Source organism: Rousettus aegyptiacus, unplaced genomic scaffold, assembly GCF_014176215.1.
Source record: "Rousettus aegyptiacus isolate mRouAeg1 unplaced genomic scaffold, mRouAeg1.p scaffold_m13_p_2, whole genome shotgun sequence".
Classification (NCBI taxonomy): domain Eukaryota; kingdom Metazoa; phylum Chordata; class Mammalia; order Chiroptera; family Pteropodidae; genus Rousettus; species Rousettus aegyptiacus.
The window spans coordinates 75,511,713-75,537,448 of record NW_023416295.1 but is presented as its reverse complement, the minus strand read 5'-3'; the positions used below and the strand labels follow the sequence as shown (position 1 = coordinate 75,537,448).

General features: G+C 33.7%; 1 protein-coding gene and 2 pseudogenes across 3 annotated transcripts in view; 1 reads left to right on the top strand and 2 right to left on the bottom strand.

Moving 5' to 3' along the window:
- The window catches only part of ZRANB3 (zinc finger RANBP2-type containing 3), a 191,390-nt gene that overhangs the window by 75,582 nt on the left and 90,072 nt on the right, over positions 1 to 25,736 (bottom strand). For all 3 annotated transcript variants that reach the window (XM_036236527.1, XM_036236528.1, XM_036236529.1), the window contains 3 exons: positions 12,138 to 12,316; positions 10,834 to 11,065; positions 9,328 to 9,413 (listed from right to left, as the gene is read on the bottom strand). In XM_036236527.1, coding sequence (XP_036092420.1) covers positions 9,328 to 9,413; positions 10,834 to 11,065; positions 12,138 to 12,316 — 497 coding nt within the window. The remainder of the gene's footprint in view (positions 1 to 9,327; positions 9,414 to 10,833; positions 11,066 to 12,137; positions 12,317 to 25,736) is intronic.
- On the top strand, positions 8,554 to 8,672 carry LOC118614010 (annotated as a pseudogene).
- Positions 16,251 to 20,891, bottom strand: LOC107511214 (annotated as a pseudogene).

Here is a 25,736-nt window from a genome sequence, read left to right as displayed (position 1 = left end):
GAAAGAAAACAGGAGATGATTTCAATCAATTTTTGGAAAAGGGGAAGTTAGAGGCAAAGTGCAAGATAAAACATGATGAACTGAACACAAACATTTATGTTCAATGAAAGTGAGTACGAAGAAATAGAAATGCACTAACCCACTAGGACAAAGAGAATGAAAAGGAAACAATACCAAACGATGTGAATATACTTCTAGAAGCAGAAAAAAAAAAAGAAGCTAACAACACTGAGAAAGCTGAATACCAAAGACTTACAGAGGGGTACCCACGAAACCCCAAAATGTCTCTGGAATTAAAAGCATGAGGTACTTTAAAAGGGGGTGGTGAGTGTGACATGGTTAAATGCCCAGATTCTCTCCCCATCCCCACACCATTGTGTTACAACTCTTCCCCACAAGATAGCAGTTTTATTCTATAGAGAAATGGAACCAGAATTCAAACCTAGGGAAACCAAGAATGGTAGAATGTGCGGGGGACGTGACAGATAGAAACTTAAGACTGAGATAAGGTCTACCTGCTGGGCACTAAGAACATTATTCTCCTTCCCTTTTTCAAGCCAAAAAGAAGATAGCCAGGTTTAAACCTCCACACACTCATGGCAAGAGAATGGAAGATTCTTTTTTTCCTTTAAAAGTGTTAAAGAACATAGAAAGAGGACCTCCACATAATGACATTCAGGGATTCCCCAGTGAAAAGCCCATCCTTTCTAGTCAAAAAGCTTTTATAATCAGCTTTTTATAGTTTCAGAGTTAAATGTTCAAGGATCAACAGACAGAGACTAAAACAAATAGAAAAAAAAAAGTAAGAGTAAACATATAATACAGAGAACAGAAAGTTAAAAACAAAAAATAAAACAAATAATACACACAAACACACCTCAGCAACAACAGGCATCCAAAAACAGGAGGCTATGGCTATGAGAGTATAGAAAAAATAATGATACAAAACATAAAAAAGAATGGTTAACAATTTATGATATTATAGCTGTTTTCATTAGCAACCAATGAAAATTCAACAGAAGAACCGGGTTATGAAGGAGGAAATCTTCCCAAAAGTAAAACAAAAAATTAAAATGAGAAAGTTAAGGACTAATACATAAATAATAGCAGTCCCAAAAAGAAAGAATGAAAAAAAGGAGAGAAAAAAGTTAAAAATGAATAATTCCCAGACATAAGCACTCAAGTTTCAAGACTGAAAGGGATAGTTAGTGCCCATAAAATGAATAAGAGATCCAAACTTAGGTACATTTTTATGAAATTACAGAATAACAGGGATGGAGGACAATCTCGCAAGCTTCCAGAATAGAAAACAAATACACGTGAAATATGCAAGGAATCAAAAATCAGAAAGGCATTATGATTCTTAATAGCAATCTTGATTATTAGAGACAATGGAGAAATGACTGTAAAATCCTGAGGAAAAATTCTTTACAACATAAAAATCTACATCTAGCCAATTTTTCAATGGAGAGATTATCTATAAGCAGACATCTAAAGACTCAAAAATTGTACTTTCTATTCTCTTTTCTTAGAAGCTATTAAGGGATATGTGTCCTGAAAACCAGGAAAATATGCCAAAAGGAACCAAGAAAAGAATGTACAAAATCGTCCTGGAACATCATGTGATATCAGATAGCAAGGAAGCAATCAAGGACTGGGTCAAAAGGACCATTTTGAGGATGGTCCTATTTGTCAAAGGTAGAAAGATTTGACTAGAAATAACAACAATAAATAAAATAAAACTTAAAAACACAACCTAAAAAAAAGAACTCTCAAATGGCAGACTGGGATTATAAAGTAACTTCCTTAACCTGATAAATAGCATCTATGAAAAAAATAATAAATATAAAAACTATACACTGAAAACTGTGTAACACTCTAAGAATTAATTAAACAGAAAGACTTAATATTATTAAAATGGCAAAACTCTCCCAGATTCAACACAATTTCTATCAAATTCTAGCTGACATCTTTGCAGAAATTGACAAGGTGATCCTAAAATTTAGATGAAAATGCAAGGGACACAATAGTCAAACAATCTTGAAAACAGAACCATGTTGGAAGACTTAATGATTTCTAAAATAAAAACCCTCATTGGATACAATTAGAGAATGCTAGCAAAACAACTTCTTTTTTTGAAAACTCCTGTATTTTAAGAAAATTAGCATTTTCCTGCCTTTTTTAAACAAACTGAACCACTAACTACCCAAATAGTAGAAAAGAAGAGGCTTCCTTTTACAGAGATAAGTCAACTAATAAATGAATAAAGAATGTTGGAATATCACCATTCTGCAATGCCTAATGATTTAAGAGATCATGTACTGAACTTTGACAGTTGCTATAAAAATAAGAGAGGCTTTAGATATCATGGGCTTTCTCATGGAATAATACAGGATCCCCATAAAAGTAAAATTGCCAAAAAAAAATGAAGTTTCTACATCTAAATACTGTTATAGAAATATAGGAGACAAAGGAACATGTTAAACAATACCATGCAAGCAGCAAAATCCAGATTACAATAACAACTTAGTTTCTTCAACAAATTAAAATAAATAAATAAACCAAAGAAATAGAGGAGATTAAGAGGTTAAACCTAGAGGTTACAAGAGATTTAGGACATATTTATCATTTGTAATATGTAAGTCTTATTTAGGTACCGATTCAAACAAACTGTGGGGAAAAAAAAAACTTGTAAAGAATCCTTATTTTTTAGAGATATAAACTGAAAAATCTCATGGACAAAATGTGAAATTCAGGCTTTGCTTCAAAATAATATGGGGCGGTGAAGGTAGACGGGAATATCACTAAACCGAGATTGGTCATGTGTTGATAAATGCTGATACTGATGAAGAAGGTTACATGAGGGGGTCTGCTCATTATACTATTCTGTCTACTTTTGTTTACATTGATTTTTTTCCATAATAAAATACTGAAAAGAACAAAATAAACAAAAAACCAAAAATCATTGAATCCAGGAATTTGAGAATCCAATAGAACAGAATGGCAAAAGGAAATTCAGCATAATAGCTCTGCACCATGCCTGAAGAAAAACCAGTCCAGATTGGAGTAGAACAGAAGGCTGTGGGAGGGAGGCCTCCAGGAAAAAGAAAGAAAAAAATTATTTCATGTGCTTGTAATACATTTTGGAAGTTGAAAGCTCTGTTGTAATCTTTGAGTAAAAAAACAGTGATGGCTATATAAAAAAACCAAAAGATGGGCAAAAAAGGAAATAATTATGATTAAAGGTTGACTGAGAGTCAACTAATGGATTTATTAGAGATTAATATTATTTAGTCATTTATTCTATTTATTCAATCATATAAACATGAACACTGAATCACCAAATAATTCAAACATTGGAAAGAGGATGGAAGGAAAGTGGTGGCAAGGGTGTTTAAAATATTGCTCTTTTACTTGTTAGTTTGTGATTTGGACAAGCTACTTAACCTTTTCAAATCTCGACTTATTAATCTATAAAATCTATATAATATCCTTAACATTGTGGGATTTTTGAAAGAATTAAAGATTAGGCATCTAAAATACACGGCATACTATCATATATAAAATGAATTATCATGTAGCCAATGAAAATGATACATTTTAGTTATTGATATAAAATATCCTAAAAAGTGTTATGCAAAAAAGCATATTACAGAAAAGTATGTATAATAGGATCTTCTCTATATAAAATTGTCTGCCTATCCTTCCTATCTATCCATCTATCTATCTATCTATCTATCTATCTATCTATCTATCTATCTATCACCTATCTATCATCTCTCTATCATTAGGTACCTAAGCAAAGAAGCTGTCTAGAGGGAAAGATACAAAACACATTAGTAATGGTTATCTCTGGACAGTGAAATTTCAGTTGCTTTTTACTTTATTTAAAAATCTTTTCCTCTTCGATTTGTTATAATAAGTATAAATCATTTTTCTAAAAGCAATAAACTATCTGTAAATTAGTAAAAATAAAGAAAATAAAATCTTATAAAGGCAATGTTAAAGCATGAGACAAGGTCATGCTAAGTGAAATTAGCAGATATGGCATTACATGTAGGTTATGTTAAAACTATGTAAAAATTAATAGATATATGGACAAGGTAGAAATAAAGAAAAGATGAAAACAGTTTACATGTTAGTAAACTGGATTATGGTATTTTTCCTTTCTACTTTTATTGTTATAGTGTTACATATTTTATTGCTTTATTGTCATATAAGCATATGTAAGTATGTATATTTTACACATTCTTACTCAGATTTAGGCAAAATCTACTTCCCTATTAAGTTTCACTACTTGATAACAATTTTGCCCTCTGAGGCTACAGAGACAAGTCTAATTCCTCTGAAAATGACAGAGCTTTAAATACTTAAAGATGTTCCCTTTAGGTCTTCTCTTTTTCAAATTCCTGCAGCCTTCATAAGATCAAGCACCATGTCTTACTCATCTTTGTATTGCTGGCAGCTCTGAAACAGTGTCCCAAATATAGCAGGCAGGCAATCAATAATAGTAAGCTTTTGTTGTAGAGCTGAATAGGAATCCCCCTCATTATTCTAGTCACCCTTTTCCAGATATGTTTTCTTTTGTTAACATGCTTCTTAAATAGGACTATTAGCTCCCTCTCAATTCCTCGTATTCCTTGTCTCCAATGACCTTCCGAAATCTACTCCAACCATTCATTTCACTCCCATGGCTATAACCGGTCCTGAAAAACAGCTCAACCTGGGAAATTCAGACATTTCAGTCTCTCCTTCCCCCATCATTCCAGCCTACTTGCTCATTTACACCCATTATATCTTTATTATCACTGACGTTTCAGTCAGCTGACTGCTCCACCCTCACTATATACACAATATCCTTCCTGTCTTCATATCCATCCTCATCTTGCTTTGATTTCTGAGTACATACATTAGCTGTTATCAATATAGCATAAGTTCCCTGTCTCGGAGTCTATACATCACAAGCTGGTGAAAAGAAAAATCTTTAATGGCTCCAACCATAAGCCTTTTCCAAGCCTGTGCCCAGGCTGCTGGGTGTTGCTGGTTAATATTTTCCTTGGAAACACAGTGAAGGCTGGGACCACGTGAGTCTTGTTCCCTAACACATACGTGGCATGACATATAACAAGTACCCTATAAATATTATTTGAATAAATAGATTAATTCAAAATTAAACCATACTTTAAGTGTACTTTAATCAATGAGCAGACTAAAACCATCCCTCACTCTGGATGTTACTTTGATTAATATGTCCTAAAATTAATTTATTTTTATCAGTTATGACAGTTGACCCCCCATTTGGCATAGGATTATTCAAAACCAGAAATCTTTTTGATCTGAACTACTGATTAATAGATGAGGATTTCTCAAATTCCTTTCATACAAAGCAGACTTTCTAAGCATAAGTGCAGAATTTACCCAATTAATTTTATCTAATTATTTTGCCATATAGTTTATTAACTATTTCTCTAAGATTTGAGCCATTTGCAAATGTAATAGACCTGACCTCTATTTAGCCATAGATGAGAACATTAAATGTGACGGTACTGAGGACAAAGTATCGGGCAAAAATTTAGACAACTATATCTCCTAGGAGGAGGAACTGGCACAAAACAGCAAGAACGAAGAAAGTTTAGAATATCTGATAAATTATGAAGACATTCTTACCCTTTAAGCATGACACCAGGGAGGACAAATACGTTCCCCAGAGCCTGCCTTTTGAAGGTGGCTGCTGATAACAGGACACTTGGCTGGATTATGTATGTGACCTCTTCTTCTATGTAAAAGAACATCTATTAAAGTTGCCATTCCCTAAATCTTTCTTACTGCCAGGAAAAGTAGAAAAAAAAAAAAGTAAGGGGAAGCCAGGTATAGGGCAAGCCATTTAACCTTACCAGGTGCCCATAAAATGACAGAGGGAGACTGGGTGACCGGTAAAGTCTTTTCTAGCTATAATGTGCTAATAGTCGCTAACTGAATGTGCTCCCTTCTCTGTAATCATATTTGTAATTATATCTTCTTCTAAATATAACCAAGTAGAGTGAATGATGTAAGAGATTTTGGATACAGGATGTTCTGGTTGAGCACTATTTTCTCTGTGCCTCTCAAGTCAAACCAGGTAGGTGGTTACCTATACCTAGACTTCTTATTTCCAAATCGCGTTCACATTAGTGTGCTTCTGTTTGCCATCATTTATGTATTTAATAAACTTTATAAAAATAAAGTTATATTTTTGCTCAAGCTTCACTTAACTTCATTTGAATATAGTCATGACATTTCAAATATAAAATATAAGTCTAGAACTGAATACCATAATTTGTTTTCTGCAAATTTATAGTGTATAAATGACACCTTGATAGAATCAAACATTATGGAAAAAATTTTAACATTCCACAGATTAACTTAAAATGCCAAGAAGTGCCTTGATCTGAATTAGAGTCTACGGTAATATAGTGCTCTCAAATTGAAGAAGTAAAGAAATAACATTAACACTTTTGAAATGGAATCTGGTAGAAATATGCCATTGGAGAAGAATGTTAGTAATCTTGAAATGGCTTGTCTAGTGAACAGAAGTAGAACACAATGCCCCTAATCATAAAGTATTGCATAAAGATAAATTTTTCTTTGAAACAGCATTTGTGTTAATGAGCAAGAAAAAGACAGGTATCCTCTTCTGCTGGTATATGACAAGTCCTAATCAGGTAACAAAAAAAGAACTGTTTTTGGACCACTTAGGTTTTCCTAATCCGTAAAATGTAAATCCAGTTAATATGTTTATTTTACATAGGTTAAATTTTGGCACTTATAATTTATAATTTTATAATTTTGGCACAGTTCTGCAGGAATTGTGACTAAAGTTTTCCCAATTATATCTAGCATCATGTCTATTTGACATGCTAGCATAAAACTATAATTATAATTTGTGTAGAGAAAGACTGTCTTTTTAATAGCAACTTTGTACTAGGATACCTTAATAAATTCTTTTGAACATTTGTTTTGAACATTTTTCAGCTGATCCTTTCAGGTTTTCCAAATGAATAATATCAGCTGCAAATAATAATAATTTTGTCTTTTCTTTTCTATATTTACCTCTTATTTTCCTTTTGAGTAATTAAACTGATTAGTGTCTCCAGAATAAAGGTAAAGTGTGGTGGCAGTGAATACCCTTGCTTTGATTTTGTTTTCATGTGATGATTACTTTGGGCTTAAACACACACACATATACATAAATATATATATATATATTATGAATGTACATTAGGTATAAATAAATACATTCACACACATATATATGTATACCTTAAATTTATTAAAAACTGTAATCAAGGATAAATGCTGAATCCTATCAAGTAACTTCTCAGCATAAATGGAAATGATGAAGTTTTTCCTTGTCATAATTAACGTGGCTAATTATACTAACATACTTCCCAATATTAAACCATGCTTGTATTCCTGATATAAATTCCATTTAGAGATGGGTAATATATTAGGTCTTTTAATGAGTTTCTGAATTACACTAATCTTGAAGATTTCTACATTTATAGTCTTAAGTAGAAAAGGTCCTTGGTTGTTTTTTATTTTTTTTTTGGTGCTGTTTTATCTGATTTTGGTATCAATGTTAAACTGTCTTCATACAAACAATTTGGAAAGACTCTTTCAGTGCTCTAGAGCCCTCTAAAATATCGGCACGTCATGACCACATGGGGTTATTTGAGAAAACTGTAGAATGGAAAAAGAAAAAAAACCGTACACATATTGGGAAAAAAAATGCAAGAAACTCATATCATAAAGATCTGATTTCCATAATATAAAAAAAGATTACCAATGTAGTGATAAAAAAAAGCCAATAAATTTAGAATAAAGGACAAAGAACATAAAATGGACAGAAAAAATGTATAAATGACTCATTTATGAAAAATGCTTAACTACATTTAATAACATAAGACAAATATATATTAAAACTATCAGATCACATTGGTAAAAATAAAATAATTTATTCTGGCAAAGTATGAGGAAAGAAACAATCTAACTGCTGGTGGGAATGTCAATTGGTATAACTTTTGTGGAGCATGATTTCTAAAAATCTAAAAATATAAAAATGCACATGCCATTTGAATCAGCAATTCTACTGAATCAGAAATTCTAATTTTTTAAATATCTAAAAATTATTGAATACTCAGTATGTGCCAGTCACTGTTTAAGTCCTTTATTAATATTAGCTAATGTAAGTCTCATACTACCTCTCTGAGGCAGAAATAATTATCCTGTTTTTAGAGCTGAAGAAACTAAAGTATAAGAAGATAAATTTACCTTCCTAAAATGAAACATTGGTCAGTACTGGATATAAAAATAACACATAGGTGGTGTACCTCTAGTCCCTCATGCTGTTTGTCACTATAATACACTATTTCTCAACATGTGCAAGGATATTCATTGATGAGTTGTATGCAGTAGCTATATATATAAAACAAACATCTATTAATAGTAGACTGCACAAATAAATTATAGTACATCCAAACAGTGGAACACATGCAGCATTTAAAAAGAATGCCAGTCTATGGCCATGCTACCTTGAACAAGCCCAATCCTGTCTGATCTCGAAAGCTAAGCAAGGTTGGGTCTGGTTAGTACCTGGATGGGAGACCACCTAGGAAGACCAGCTGCCATAAGTGTAAAAAATAAAAAATAACGGCTTGTAAGCTGACAAGGTCCTTGCAATCTGTGAGGTCAACCAAGGGTTGACTTACCTAAAAAAATAAATGAATGTATGAATGAATGAATGAATAAATAAATAAAATGTCAATGTTCTTTCAGTAACTGATATGGAAGGATCTCCAAGACACAGTAGATGAAGACACCAAACCATAGAACAGTGTCTACATTACACAACTACGTATGTAGAAACAAAATGACATATTATTATACCTATATAATCATATGTGCTTTTTCGTGCACAGAATATTTCCAGAGGGATATACAAGAAACTGCCAACACTGGTTACCCGAGAAGGGAAATGGTTGTCTGGGACACACAGGTGGAATGGAAACTTACCTGTCACTTTTCTACAATGTGCATGTTTATCTAGTCAATAGAAATAAATCATTTCAAAATAAAACAAGTCTAAGGTAAAAAATTAAAGAAAAAGTGCCGTTATCTACTCTTTTTATTTATTTAATATACAGGTCGGCCACACAAGATGTTACTTAAAGAAATTATTCTAGAGTTACCACAAATTTGAAAAACACCGGAACAAAAAATGACTAATAAAGTTTAATGTTCACAGTAAATATATGAGGCTTAAAGCTTATAGAAAATAGTTTGTCATACCTGATACGTGCATTACAGTATCTTTTGGCATAGTCAGTCCATGTTCCAAATTTTTGTGGAAAGAGAGCTTCAATTTGCATGAAGAGCTGTAACAATACAAGTGTTCTCAACATATCGTAATATTTCCAAGTAAATTATTATTACTACAATGAATCCAGTTAATTAAACAGTAAAAAGTAAAAAAGGAAATCTACCTCTTTTTCCTCAAGGCTCTTCCACCCCTTCCCTCCACCCATTCCTGCTTTCCTATTCTTCAGGGATAACTGCCATCCTTTTTTAAAATATACATTTTTATATTTTCTATGCCTCCATACACATATGCATATATTGTTTTATTTCACATAAATAGGATCATATTATACTTACAAGGCTATAATTTTATCCCCCAAAACATGTCTTAGATATCATTAAAGTACATACATATTTTTACTTCATTTTAAAAATTATGTAAGCAATATATTACAATAATACAGCAATGTTTAAAGGCTACATAGCAACCCATTTTCTTAGCTGTACCATAAAATACTTAAACAGTCTCCTATTAATGGATATATAGGCTGTTTTTAGCTTTTATGCAATTACAAAAATTAATAACTTCATGTAAGTCTGTGTGTATGTGTGCACATATATAAATATACGTAGGTGTAGGCATATGTACTACATCTACATCTATTAATCTGACAGATGTTACCATGTTGCACTGTAAAATGACAGTCTCACTTGATATTCCCATCAATAGTATCATGAAATCTTTTCATTTTTCTGACTTTTATAATATTTCCTTTAATTCTCACAACAACAATACAAGACAACAAGCCCATTTTTTTTCTCTGACTCAGTTTTCATTAATAGACAGGGCTGTCTTTGGTTTCACTGACACTTACAGACTCATAAGAGTTTCATCCTTTATTTCTTCTTTCCAGCTCTTTAATCACTTCACATCCCACCAGTCTCTTAAAGTAATAAAAGCTAAAAGGGGCATCAAAGAAATGCTTTATTCCTCCACTCTAAGTAGTTAACCTATTTGGTCTGCACATAAGTTTCCTCCTTCCCAAACATGGAACTTAAAATGAAAGAGGACTAGAAAGAGGTTATATAACATAGTATAAAAGATATAAAGACATATCTTTATAAACAATATCAAGTTGATTCAACTCTATCTTAAGGAGCTTATAATGTAAAACAGACTGGATAAAATGAAGATGAAGGCCATAGAAGAACCATAAGGACACAAATGGGGAGAATGTTACAAATCTGTACTAAATATGAAAACCTTATAATAAAGGTAAAACATTTTTTTTAATAGTATAAACCTATAAGCATGGCTAAGGTTCACATGTACATAGATAAAAAGTCATAGTAAAAGATACACTTAGTCATTAAGAGCTGTCTAGAAATTCACAAAGTACTCTTCTGATATTTGAGGCAACTAATTTAAAACTTCAAAACAGGTAATTGATTCAATTTTCTATTTTTTTAAAGCCCAAAATATAAAGATTTTGATACCTCTTCCGGCCTTCCCAGAGCTGGAGTTCCTGTAAGAAGTATAGCTCTTTTGGCTTTCTGTACTATTGGCAATAAAATCTTGCTGCGAGTTGCATTTCTGGACTTCATGTAGTGTGATTCATCCACTATCACTATGTTGAAGTTCTGATTATTCAGTGCATCTACCAAAGCTTCTGCATCTGTCGTTAAAAGACCATAACCCAGAACTGTCACTTTGCTGATCGATATTCTCCTAGAAAAGAAAGTCCATGTACTTTAAAAATATTTCAGTAACCAATGTGTCATAAACAATACAATTCTTTGAGAATACAGAGAAGAGGAAAAATAAGAGATGGTGTCACTGCTGAAACCCAAATTTCTCTTAAGATTTTATAATCTTCAAGTATAATAAACCAGAATCCCACATTTAAAATTCGATTAATTGAATCCAAAATTTTGGTTAAATAGTCTTTGGAAGATCTTGACATGCAGCAAGCCATATTTTATTAGGATAAGAACATTACTTTCTGATTATATTTTCTTCCATGTAACTAGGATCATGTATAAAGTGGATATTCAAATATTAGTTGACTATTTCCACAAACAGGATAGCAGTGTTTTTTAGGCAAGCACTACTGGGATTTTGAGCAGGACAATACTTAGTACTGCAGGGCTGTCCATTATCCTGTAGGGCATTTCACATTCCTGGACCCTTCCATTAAAGGCCAGCACAGTTAGTCACTCTGACAACAAAAAGTGCCCCTGGCCTGGGGCAATAAAGTGTGGGGAAAAGAAGAGGGGGTAGGACCTCATGCGGAGAAATACTGGGCTAAAATGATCTCTGATCTTTGGACTATCTGTATAATTCATACATCTATAATATTCTGATATTGGATAATGGAATTATTCTACTGTAAAGAAATTATTCAGTTACATATTTTTCTCACGTACTATAAGATTGGTGAGGGCAGGGAATGTATCTTATTCATTTTTGTATGTATAGTGCTATGCTCCCAATGCGTTTGTAAGATTAAATAATTGCACAAATTTATCAACAATAAAACATGTCACTTCACATTTTCTATCTCACCAGTGAAAACAGAGGACTGAGCCAATCTTCTGTAGTTCTCTAACCCCTAACAGAAAAAGCAGAGCTCCTAAATAGACAGAATCAACACAACAATCATGGTTTGTTTGTTTGTTTGTTTTTTCCCCTTAATGACAACTGCATTTTGAGCCCTGGATAAATCTACTTAATACAGAGACTTATTTAGTATATACCAATGACTGGATTTTTTTCTTAAAGATTAAAAAGTTACTCTTACCCAACATCAGTTTTAGTCTGAATAACATTGATTTCTTCTGGACCTAGCTCTGGGATCCATTTCTCTATTTCTTCCGTCCAAGGGTACCTCAGAGATGAAGGGACCACTATTAAAAGAGGCCATTCCTCCTTATAGAAGTAAGCGATGGCAATTGCCTGGATTGTTTTTCCTAGACCCATCTAAATTAAAAATAAATAGATAAATAGATAAACAAAGGCCAAAATATTTTGAAAGAAAATATTTACTAAATATTTTAAGAGTATTATTATTGAAATAATTTTCCAACGTAAAATTGGATTACACGGTTAGATGAAAATATTAAGATTATGATGACCTTCAGGTTCATTAGGCAAATTACTTTATTTTCAAACCATTTGTGATTGGACACAGAGATAAAATGACCCCTAATGTTAAATGTTAGTTATACTAATTTCATACAACTTAATTTTATAAAGATGTATGTGACCATTTATAATTTCTCCTCTTAGAGAACACAAGAGTAAACACCTTACCTTTACACTACAAAATCACATTAAGAGCTAGAATAAGCTCTAAATCATGCATATTACTAAAAAAGTAAGCACAGAGTGGTTAAATTATTAGTTTAACTTAACACTCAACTGAATGCAAAACTAATATGAGGGTCCAGCTCTCTGGAGTCTTTTCACTTGATTGTTTTCACACTTATATCATACTGCCCCATCTCTGAGCTGTACCCGTTGAAAAATTAGTTACTAAATGAATGTTTATAGAAGTTTTGTTCACAATAGTCAGAAACTGGAGAGAACCCAAATGTGCTTCAAATGGGGCATGGATAAAAACTGCACTACATACACACAATAGAACACTAAAAAGCAATAAAAGGAACAGACTATTGCTATACATAATAACATGAATGATTCTCAAATGCATTTTGCTAAGTGAAAGAAGTCAGAATCAAAAGCTAGGCATTTTAACATTCCAAAATTTTATGTCATTCTGGAAAAGGCAAAACAACAGGGACAGAAAGTACCTTGGGGTGGGGGTGAAGGAAGGACAGCAGCATTAGGAAACTTATGGGGCTGGTAGAGCTGTTCTATTATCTTGATCATGGTGGCAGTTACATGACTGTACGCATTTGTCAGAACTCATAGAATTGTACACTAAAAAAGGGTGAATTTATCTAAAAGCATAAATTATACCTCAATAATCCTGATTTTTAAAAGAAAAGTTGTTACAATTGTGAACCGTGTGAGAGAGATTTAAAAAGATAGGCCTTACTTACCAGTGTATTCAAAGAGAAAAAAGATATAGACACCTAAAACAATTTAAAATTAGTTTTAAATGCTGAAATTAAAGAAGAAAAGTGAAGAAGATGTAGGGTTTTAGCAAGTCTCCATTAAGAAAATCCTGTTTTGCCTATTTCTCCTTTTACTACTGCTATTAACAACAAAAGTAATCTTAAAATAATTCAAATAATTATTTATATAAATCAAACTCAAAAAGAAAAGAGAAAGTTAGTGTGACTTGCTTAGAAAAACATTCTTTTGATTGGAATAATGACTGCCAAAAGGAAACATGATAAACGGAATGTAGGAAGTAATGTTTTTTCTCATCTGGTATGTAGTAAGTACTCAGATATTGTTTGAACTCATGAATCCATTACCAAATAAAGACCAAGGACTTTAAATTCTCTGGGGCAGGCAAGACCCAGAAACAGAAAAGATGTCTGCAGTTTTAAAAAAGGGGGAGGGAGATAACTGGAAAGCTTCCCATCCAAGAGCGGTGACATTAGTCATAATTTCGATGTTCCGAGGCACATAACACTGAAGTGCAGAGACAAAGCTAAGTCCGAAAGCTTTTATTTTTCAACAAAACCCAGTTGAAGATAAAAATTGTTTTCTACGTTGTATTTAAGAATAAAATTGAGGTTAGGCCAAGTAGTTCTTGGTGACAGGTTAAGGTAACTTAGAAATGGACACACACGCACACACACAGAGCTTACATATTTTATTATAAAATTAAATCATTTAACACCTTAATAGTCTATATCTCTTTCCAAGGAATAGCACACAACTCAAACTTTAGGCTCACATAGCCAATTTTAAGATTTACCTGATGGTAGAAGGCATAGCTCGAAAAGAAAATTTTTAAATGACAAAATTTTAAAATACCTTGTAAAACCAAACCAAAGTGCAATTTTGCACCAATATATGGTATAATGCCTGGTATGTTTCCCTATCTTCAAAGCCCTCCAATCTTCATAGCCAAGATCAATTAAACATCACTAGACGAGACCCACCTGGTTCCAAAGCAGCAGAAAATTAACAATGACAGATTTTTATTTGGCTGGGGTCATTAGTGTTGCTGCTCCCCCAATGATGACCATGAATGCAGTTCTAGGAACTGAGCTGTGGCCCTACTTTTTGTGTGTGGACCAGACCACTAACTCTGTGCCAGACCCGTGGGTCCCTGATTGATTCCTGCCATGTTTTAATAACACATATTCTTAGTTTTAACTTTTCTGGAAATAGGAGTCTCTCTTGCTTCCCAATTTTCCAGGACATAGAATTCTTTCTCTGGGACTCAGATTCTATCCCTTGGTTCTTACCTTCTGCTTGTTGCCAAATTTACGTGGTTGCCAATCATGTGTCTACCTAGATTTTTGTGTATTTTACATGGTGTAACTACTAGTGTTCTATGTTGGCCTGCCTGGCACCTACTGATGAATCACTTACCAAAATTTCTTAACATTGCCTGCAACTGAGATCAGAGATGTAGGTCTTCAATAGGGATATATAGAAATGGGGCTTGAAACAATAGGTAGGAAAAAAGCTAGTTGAAAAAAGAGAAGCTTTGGATCGAAGATAGGGAAAGAGAGAAGGAACAAGAATAAGAGAGGGAATAAAAATAAGAACATTCCTGGTGCTCTGGAAAACTAATTGGATTAGAAGTTTGGATATTTTTATTTTCTAGTTCCCTAATCCTGTCTTCTTATATCTAATTCGCTATTATATTAAACTCACTGAATGAGTTATTAATTCCAGATGTTATTTTTCATTTCTAAAATGTTCATCAGCATCTGTTTTAAACTACTTTAGATTCTTTTCAATGGATTAAATTCTCTATTGGAAATTTTCGTTTCTTTTCTTTTCTTTTTGTCTATCTCTTCCTTGACTCGCTTGAATAAAATAATCAATTATTTTAAAGTCTTTCTCTGATAACATCAATATCTTATCACCTATGGGTTCTTTCTATTATTTACTTTTTCTTATGGTATTCAGTCTTTTGACCTGTATCTTCTTTTTCCGATTGGATTCTAGGCATCATGGATAAAAAGAATTATAGATTCCTTGGATGATGTTATCTTCCTCCAAGGGGAATTAGGCTAAAAAGTCTTTTGGCAGGCAGATTGAGTACCAGCAAATACCTCATTCCTTTTAAGACTTGGTTTTAGGCTTTTTTTAGAGCAGGTTCATTGCAGTTTTGCCCTATTCCTAAGGTATGGTCTTTAATATTAAAGGGTGTTTCTTTGGTGAGGTCACTATAAGCCTAGGCAGGAAGATATACCAAGGAATCTTCCTCCTCAGCAAGGCTCAATTCCAATCTCTGTCTTCTTAGAACCAGAATAGAGCCAAGATCTCTGCTTAGTCCTTTATTCTCCCAACTCCAAATTTCTGCTAGGTTGCTTAGAGTCTCCTCCTGTGCATGTGCAGTTTAGAAGATGGCCAAGGACTTGAGGGTAATGTACATGCAGGTTTTTCTCTCAAGTTTCTTCCTCTCTGAGATTTTTCTCTTCATGTGCTGATGACAAAATACACAGTTTTGGAGCTTGACAGAACAGCAGTCTTTGACTGAAACAGGTATAAGTAGCCTGTTTCAACTATGTGGCTTATGGCATTAAAAAGAGAAGAAATTGAATATTCAGTGATAGATCTAGGCAGCTGAGGAAGAATGGAAAGTCAATTTTGTGAGCTATGAATGTACTACTTTATTAGGTTTGAGAAATTCTAAACATTTTCTCACTATTTCAGCTATCTTACCATGAACTAATGGAAGAATTAATATACAGAAGGGGATAATATGTTAATATAAGAATAAACAATGGAAGCAAAGAAAAGCAAAAAAAAAAAAAAAAAAAAGAGTGCAGTAGAGTCTGACTCTGTTTTAACATTTAAATGCTGAAAGGTTTCAAGCCCCATCAGTTAACCTTACCCTTCTTCCCTAAGTTTTGGGAAGGCAATTAGAAAACATGGGTGATAGATACTTCCTTTGGCACCAGAGGAATACTCAACCACCCAAGCCCAGCCCAATGTTGAGAATCTTCATCCTAGACCCACCCTGTAAACCTGATAAAAAACCAAGCCAGTCTCCTTTCCTTGTTGTCTCAAGCCTTTTTCATACTTGCTTAGGAGCCTCCCCTGCTCTCTTCAGAAAGCCTTATTATGTGAGAAACAAACTTTTTTCATATCCTATTGACATCATCATTCTTGACATCTGAACCAATTTTGTGTGGAAGAGTACATCCTGCCTCTTTAGGATGACCAAAACAAAAGGAAAGCCATTTCCCAATAGATATTAATAACCAGGCATTGTGATCTATATAAACAGTCAGCTTGAGTGAAAAATCCAGAATCTGATCAACTTAAAATCATTGAAAACAAAGAAATTCTGAATCTGCATACCTGAAGATATTTACCTTATGTTGGTTAGAGAATTAACCTAAAAAATTAGATTCTAATCAGTTTTTATCCAGTTGTCTTTCTTGTAATAACCCCAAACCTTCTATTTAGTATTTCTTTAGTTATAAGATTGTGTTTTAAATGACTAACAATGATTTCTGGAAATTAGATATTTATCAACACAAAGTAAAGTATTCAGTTGCTAAGTTTCTTAGGTATTTATTTCTTAGATATTTGAAGTTGATTGTTCCTCCTTGGGACACCATCCAGTAGAAGATAAAGTCTAATGATACAAACTCAAACAAAACATAATTCCAAGTTAGAAAATAAAAGTATATTAATATAATCTCATGTTCCCATTAAGAAAAGAAACAACATGAAGTGTAGGATAGCTAAGTTCTAGATAAAATTTGTAAGTAGGAAAATAACTGTTTAGGACTATTTTTTCCCTAGAAATAAACTTTTAAAACATGTACGTTGATTGTAGTGTTTTGCAAAGAATTTTAAATGGCATAACCTTCAATTATAAAAGTAATAACACACTTCAAGTAATTTAGGTAGACAGACATAGTACACTCAGTACGTTCAAAGGTCTTAGCTCTAACTACAAGAGAATTTGTTAAAGTGGAACTATTGAGGGTTTTATCACAATTAAGGCTAAATCACCTATTAAGAACCAAAGTCTTGACTCCATAATAGTACAACTGTCAGGGTACTACATAAGAATAATTAAATAGAATACATCAACTTCAAGAGTATGTTTTATCAATGTTTTCAAAATAATAAGTCAATATTTTACTTAGAAGGATGATTTTAGGTTTTCTTAATATCTTATTCTATAAAATTATTAGGAGCAATTAAATAACAATGATCCTAATTGACACACAACATTTCGTTTCAATTTTTTATATATGATTGCTTTTATACAGCAACTGTATACAGAAGCAGCCTGCTGAATTTTTTGAAACTGGAAAACTTTTCCAGTTTTAAATTGATAAGCATTATACAACAGAGATGTGGGTTTGTCTTTAGAATAGGTGGACTATTTCTTCCAGAAGAGACTCCTTTGAAAGATCCTTTTAGATATGCAGATTTAAAATCCAAATTAAGAGCTAAATTAACTAAAGAAACCCACATAGGCAAATGTCAGACTGAAATCCTATGTTCTTTTATTTATTATTGGTAAGGAGGTGTATATTATAGCTATTTCCTCATTCTTATAGATTTAGTTATAATTTTCTTTCCTATAGGGAAGTTTAGATGGTATGTCTGAAAATTGTTTGTTCTTAGACTACTCTGTGTGTGTGTGTGCATGTGTGTGTGTGTGTGTGTGTGTGTTCATTCATGTGTTCTTGTCTCATAGGAGACAAAGAGCAGGGAATAGACCATAGGGATGTGGACATACATGCCTGATTTCCTTTTTAGTCAAGGCTACAGAGGGCACACTTTGGGCAATGTGTTGTGACACATCCCTGATGGTTTGGCTATTCTTCATGGGCAGGAGTAAACTTTCTCCTGAGAGGAAAACACTGGGATCAGATAAGTCTAAAAAGAAGGTTGGTCTCAGAGGGCAAGATGAGATGACAACTTCTCTTTCTGAAGACAAGACGTTGAGTTGAGGATGGTAGCAGAACTCAAGCAGACCTGAGCTTCAAGTATAGCTTATTGATGCCCACGTGGAGGACAGCAAAAAGTAAGGCAGTGAAAAGTCTCTCCAGTAGACAGAGAGGCTGGCTCTGATCAAATGTACTTTAAGAATAGCCATTTCTAGTATTAGCAGTTAAATGTTACGCTTTTAATACTGTAGTTTTATTTTTACCAAGTATCTAGGAAAGTATTATTTAAAATCACAGCTTCACAAATGGGATAAAATGTTATCAACAGATAAATCAGAGTAAAGGGTATATATATATACACACATACATATATATGTATGTATGTATATGTGTATATATACACATAAATATATATTCTCTATACTATTTATATTCTTGCAACTCTTCTTTAAGGATGAAATAACTTCCAAATAAAAAGCTGGAAGAAAAAGGTTACAGGTTTACAACCTAGGACCAGTTATACTGGGAGGATAGACAACAGGGCTGACCTATTTCAAAAGGAGTGGCCAAGAGTAAACCATTCTAGACAGTGCTGAAAGAAGAAAAACTTCTAACTTATTTTTAAAAATCAATGTAACACTGATATTAAAACATGAAAGGCAGCATGAAAGACAATCAAAGGTCAATCTCACATTTGAGTACTGGTGCAAAGCTTTTAAGTAAACTATTACAATACAGAATTCAGTAGGGCATTAAAAGAATAACATGAGTAAGAGGAATTCAAATCCAGGAATAAAAAGATTGCTCAACATAACATTGTTACCGTAATTCACAATGTTAATGGAATAAAAAGGAAAATATAATGATAGTCTTTAAAGGCCAAAAAGGCAACTAAAAATATCCAATTTTAATTCTTGACACATAACAGTTCTTAGCTTATTAATCTTCTCAAGAAAAATCTCAATCACCACAGATAAAGTCACTAATGAATCTTTACTCTTTTTGTCCAATCTCCACCTCACTTTTTGCCAGCACCGACATTGGCCATTGCAACTCCCCTCTTCTTCATTCTTTTTGTTTGCTCCTTTCACTGTTTTCTTGAGGTCTTTTTCTTCTCATACAGGCCATGTCTTGGAAGTCTATGTTTAGGTTTCTTTTTCTTTGCATAATCCAGGGAATCATAAATCATGCCAAAATCAGTTGTCTTGTCATCAACCAAATAGGGTCTGAGTCCAAGTACAAAGATGACATCCCTTGTGGTCTTGTAGATTGTGGCTAGTTTTTCCCCAATTTCTGTATTAGGTATTGTTGCCTTCCTAGGGTGAAGACATCAATGACCATTTGTTTTGGTTCAAGGAGCCCTTTGGTCACGAACTTCAGATCTGGATAGTTACTGTATCATTCATGATGGTAGCCAATCCTCAAGCAGCCAGAGAGGAAAAGAGCTGTCCTTAACTATTATTGAAAGGATAATCGCTTCATATGAGAAAAAGTATGTATCTCAGCCAAAAAGACTATGTCATGCTTAATGGAGAAAAAAACATGCCCAATGATATTGGAAATAGGAGAAAGAAATGATATATATAAATATTAGGACAGGCAATAACTATATTAGTTGAAGATGTGACAAAATACTTAGAAACCGAAAGAATCAACAGAAAAATTATTACTACTGATGGTAGCAGCTTCTAGGTATTATTACCTAATGAATTTAGGTAAGTGGTTAGTTTCAAATCATGATGAAAAAAGTTTGATACTTTGGAAGGAACCATCGAAACAGAGCAATGAAACAGAAGAGATTACAGGAACAGGCCAAATATGTATGGGAATTGAGTATATGATAAAGGTGGTATTTTAAGTCAACGATAAAACTGGTTTATTCAATCAATGCTGTTAGGAAAATTGGCTAATGAAGGAAACCAGAATATGTTACCCCAAAATATGTCTCCCTTAAATAACAATTATTTTGAGCTGAAAGTAATTACAAAGCTGTAAATGTAGAAAAGGCCCCCAATTTTCTGCTTAAAGGCAGGAAATAAATTCTCCTTTACTGGAGATAGACTCTTATCAGTCCAGGGAGGTACCAGTGGAATCTGCAAATAAATCTTATTAAAGCTAACACTTATTTTCCTAGTTACTTCTTCATCATTTACTACTCTCAATCCGAATTCCTATGTTTTGTCAATTCATCAAATTGATTTTTTGTCTATAAAGTATAAAAACTTGCTACTCTGCTTACTTCTCTGCGTCTTTTTTCTCTTGTAAAAGTTCATATGTACATATAAAAATTCAATAAAATTTGTATGCTTTCTCCTGTTAATCTGTCCTTGACAGAGACCCTAAGAGGGTCAAGAAAACTTTTCCCTCCCTCACATTAGTCATGTGAAACATAATAAAACTGGTCCTTGCTTCACCCCTCACTATTAGACCATTTCCAGATAGATCATATTAAAAAGGAACACACAAAAGTGATTTAAAAAGGAGTTTTGGAGAAACATGCAGAGTGAGAGATGTCCACAGATCTTTCCCCTTGAAACAACAATAAGCTAAAAATCTAAAACTCAACAGAAAACACCCAAACTGCATACCAGCACGTCTGAGGGTGGGATCCGTGCATAAGAACTACCACAGGTCAGAACCCTGGGTGACCGGTGGTGGAATGGGAGAAATAAAGAAACTGCCTCTTCCAGCCCTGTAGGGGGAGAGAGAGAGGGGAGAAGGTGCGGCAATTTCCCTGAACAGCCCTGCATGGGAGAGTTGTGAGTTCCATGCAGGTGGCAGCAGGGCCCACTCATCCAGGTAGAAAGCAGAGAAGCGAGAGAGCAGAGAAACGACAGTTACTTTTTACCAATTGCAGTTGCAAAGCTGAGGCTGAGCCACAGCCCCAACCCCCAATTCAGAGGGCCCCCTCCCCATGTCCTCCAAGACTGAACACCACAGAGCTCCAGGGGAATCTGAGCAAACACTACCCGAACTGTTGCTAATACTGACAGGGAATGAAACTGAGGGTAGTGAGTATGATTAAATATCTACAAGAAAATAAGAAGGCATTATTAAGGCTTTTTATAAAGCAGGGATCCAAGAGGTTTAGACACCACCTACTGGAAACCAAAAGAAAAGCTCCTCCTTTGCAGCAGGGTAAAGAGAGACCTTTATATAATAAATCTTCTTTCTGGAAAAACAGTAGAATACATTTCCATTAATGCCCAGGCGGAGAAATAGTCCATTAAACACCATGAACAACCAAGGTGACATGCCCTCTCAGAAAGAAAGAGAAAAATCTCCAGAAAATAAGCTTACAGATATAGAAATATAAAACTTAAATAACAGAGAATTCACAACAGTACTTCTGAAAAACTCAGTAAATTCTGAAATGAGTCATATCAACAATTTCAGGAACTGAAGAGACAACTAGATGAGCAGAGCAAGAAGACTGAAACCCTCACAAAGAACCAAATAGAACTTCTGAAGATGAAGAACACATGGCAAGAGTTGAAAAATGAAGTAATAAGCTTGGGATATGAAGTCGACCAAATGGAGAAAAGGATTAGTGATATCGAAGACACAAATCTAGAAATAAATCAGGAGAAGGAAGAGAGAAACTGAAGAATGAAAAATAATGAAAGAGAAATACATGAACTAGCTGACATCACCAGGAGAGGAAACATCAGAATAAAAGACATTATCCAAGGCCAGGAAAAGGAGAAGGGACTAGAAAGCATTTTTAGAAAAATAGTTGACAAGAATTTCCCAAATCTATGGAATGAGCTGGGGCTTGGAATTCAAGAAGCCAACATAACACCCAATTATCTCAACCCAAAAAGGCTTTCATCAAGACACATTGCATTAAAAATATCAAAAATCAATGACAAAGACAGAATTCTCAGGGCAGCCAGGGAGAAGAAAATAGTAACTTATAAAGGAAAACCCATTAGATTATCATCAGACTTCTCAGTGAAACCTTACAAGCCAAAAAGGAATGGAATCAAACATTTAGACTATTAAGTGAAAGGATCTACCGGACTAGAATAATGTATCCAGCTAAACTCTCCTTTAGAAATGGAGAAATTAAGACCTTTCTAGACATACAAAAATTGAGGGAATTGTCCGTTACAAGGCCTGCACTACAGAAAATACTGAAAGGGGTCAGCTCACCTAAAACAAAATGACAAAACACAAAACAAAACAACAACAACAAAAAACCATAATTAGGAGTAAGGAGAATATCAGGCAAATAGAAGCAGAGGAGTGCAGCCCTTATGAAAAACAGGGCATTATAAGCTGACATAATAATAAGAGATTTGCTATAGCAAGACAATAATGAAGGTTCAATATACATAGGGACAAATTGAGACAACATGACTGAAAAGGGGAAGATTCAAAGATTCAAATTAGCAAAGGGGAATAGAGATAAGGCACGGGAGAAGAAAATGGACAACTGTACTTCACATAACCATCCTTCACATATTCATAATGGTAACCACACACCAAAGATTCAGAAGTGAAGTATATAACATAATACAAGAAGAACCAGAGGGAAAACACGCAAAATCTGACCAAAATAAAGAAAAGAGAAACACAAGGACAAGGAAGCAAAGGAAACACTGAGCTACTAGGAAGCAAAAGATAAAATGGCTATAAGAAGACCTCATATTTCAATAATCACCCAAAATGTAAATGGATTGAACTCACCAGTTAAAGGTACAGAGTTGCAGAATGGATCAAAAACCAAAACCCAACCACATGCTGCCTCCAGCTCCAAAAACAAATATAGACTCAAAGTGAAAGGGTGGAAAATGATATTTCAAGCAAACGGCATTCAGAGAAAAGTGGGAGTAGTGGTACTAATATCAGACAAAATAGACTTCAAAATGAAAAAGGTAAAGAAAGATATGAAGGGCACTTTAGAATGATAAAGAGAATCATGCACTAAGAAGACATAACATTTATTAATATCTATGCTCCCAATCAGGGAGCCCCGAAATATGTAAAGCAATTACTAACAGAACTAAAGGGAGAAACAGACCAAAACACCGTCATAGTAGGGCACTTAAATATCCCACTGTCAGATGTGGACAGATCATCCAAACGGAAAATCAATAAGGAAATAACATCCTTAAATGACACATTAGACCAAGTGGACATAATTAACATTTACAGAGCTTTCCATCCAAAAAGAGCCGCTTATACATTCTTCTCTAGTGCACATGGAACATTCTCAAGGATCGACCACATACTGGGACACAGAGATAACCTCAACAAATATAAGAGGGTTGAAATCATAAAACCATATTCTCCGATCATAATGCTTTGAAACAAGAGATCAACAGCAGAAAGAAAGCAGGAAGAACCAAAAATACATGGAGATTAAACAACATGCTATTGAAGAATAACTGAGTCAGAGAAGAAATAGAAAGAGATCAAGAGATACATAGAAATGAATGATAATAATAGCACAACATATCAAAACTTTTTGAACATGGCAGAAGAAGTCATTAGAGGAAAGTTCAAATCATTACAGGGCTATCTTCAAAAACAAGAATGAGCCCAAATAAACAACCTAATGCTTCATCTTAAAAACTCAAAAAGAAAAAACAAATGAAGCCTAAAGTCAGCAGAAGAAAAGAAATAATCAAAATTATAGCAGAAATAAATGAAATTGAAAACAAACAAACAAACAAAACAATAAAAAAAATGCAACAATGAGCTGGTTCTTTGAAAAGTTTAATAAAATTGACAAATGCCTGGCTAGACTCACTAAAGAAAAAAGAGAAAGGACATAAATAAACAAAATCAGGGATGAAAGAGGGGAAATTACGACTGACATCACAGAAATACAAAGGATCATACAAGAACACTATGACAAAGTATATAACACCAAATTTAATAACCTAGAAGAAATGGACCAGTACTTAGAAAAATACAACCTTTCTAGAATGAATCAAAAAGAACTGGAAATTCTAAATAGACCAATCAGCAGTATGGAAATTGAAACAATCATCAAAAACCTACCAAAAAGTAAAAGTCCAGGACCAGATGGCTTCACCAGTGAATTCTATCAAATATTCAAAGAAGATTTAATACCTATTCTCCTCAAACTCTTTCAAAAAATCGAACAGGAGGCAATACTTCTCAACTCATTTGATGATGCCAATATCATCACCCTGATACCAAAACATGGTAAAGGTAACACAAAAAAAGAAAACTACAGACCAATATCTCTCATGAACACAGATGCAAAAATCCTAAATAAGGTACTAGTGAACTGAATACAGCAACATATTAAAAAGGTTATACACCACGATCGAGGGAGCTTCATCCAAGGGGCATAGTTATTCTTCAACATATGCGAATTGATTAATATGATACACCACATAAACAAATTAAAAACTAAGAATCATATGATCATATCAATAGATGCAGAAAAAGCCTTTGACAAGATACGGCATCCATTTATGATCAAAATACTTAACGAAATTGGTATCGAAGAAAAGTACCTTAACATAATAAAGGCCACATTTGACAAACCCTTAGCCAACATTATATTTAACAGTAAAAAAATAAGAACCTTCCCTCTAATATCAGGAACAAGGCAAGGCTGCCTACTATCACTAATGTTATTCAATATTGGAGGTCCTAGCGAGTGCAATCAGACAAGAGAGAGGTATAAAGGCATCCAAATAGGAAAGAAGAAGTCAAACTGTCACTATTTGCAGATTACATGGAAACCCTATATGAAAAAACCCTAAAGACTCCAAAAGAACACTTCTAGAAACAATAAGCAAATATAGTAAAGTCTCTGGATACAAAATCAATGTTAAAAAAATCCAAGCGTTCCTATATTCTAATAATGAAGTGTTAGAAAAATAAGTGGAAAAATAATTCCTTTTGCAATTGCACCAAAAAGAATAAAATACCTAGGAATAAATTTAATGAAACATGTGAAGGACCTATATCGTGAAAACTACAAGATCCTATTAAAAGAAATCGAAGAAGATACAAAGAAATAGAAAGATATTCTGTGTTCTTGGATTGTTAGAATCAACATAGTTAAAATGACCATAATCCCCATCAATATCCCATTGGCATTTTCTAAAGAAATAGAACAAAAAAATCATCAGATTTGTATGGAAGCACAAAAGACCCCAAATTGCCAAAGCCATCCTGAGAGAAAAGTACGACGCTGGAGGCATCACTCTGCCCGACTTCAAATTATACTGCAAAGCGGCATAGTGTTGGCAGCAAAACAGACACAGGGATCAGTGGAACAGAATCAAGAGTCCAGAAGTAAACCCATATTTATATGGGCAAATAATTTTTGACAAAAATCAAAAACACACAGTGGAGAAAAGAAGTCTCTTCAATAAATGTTGTAGGGAACA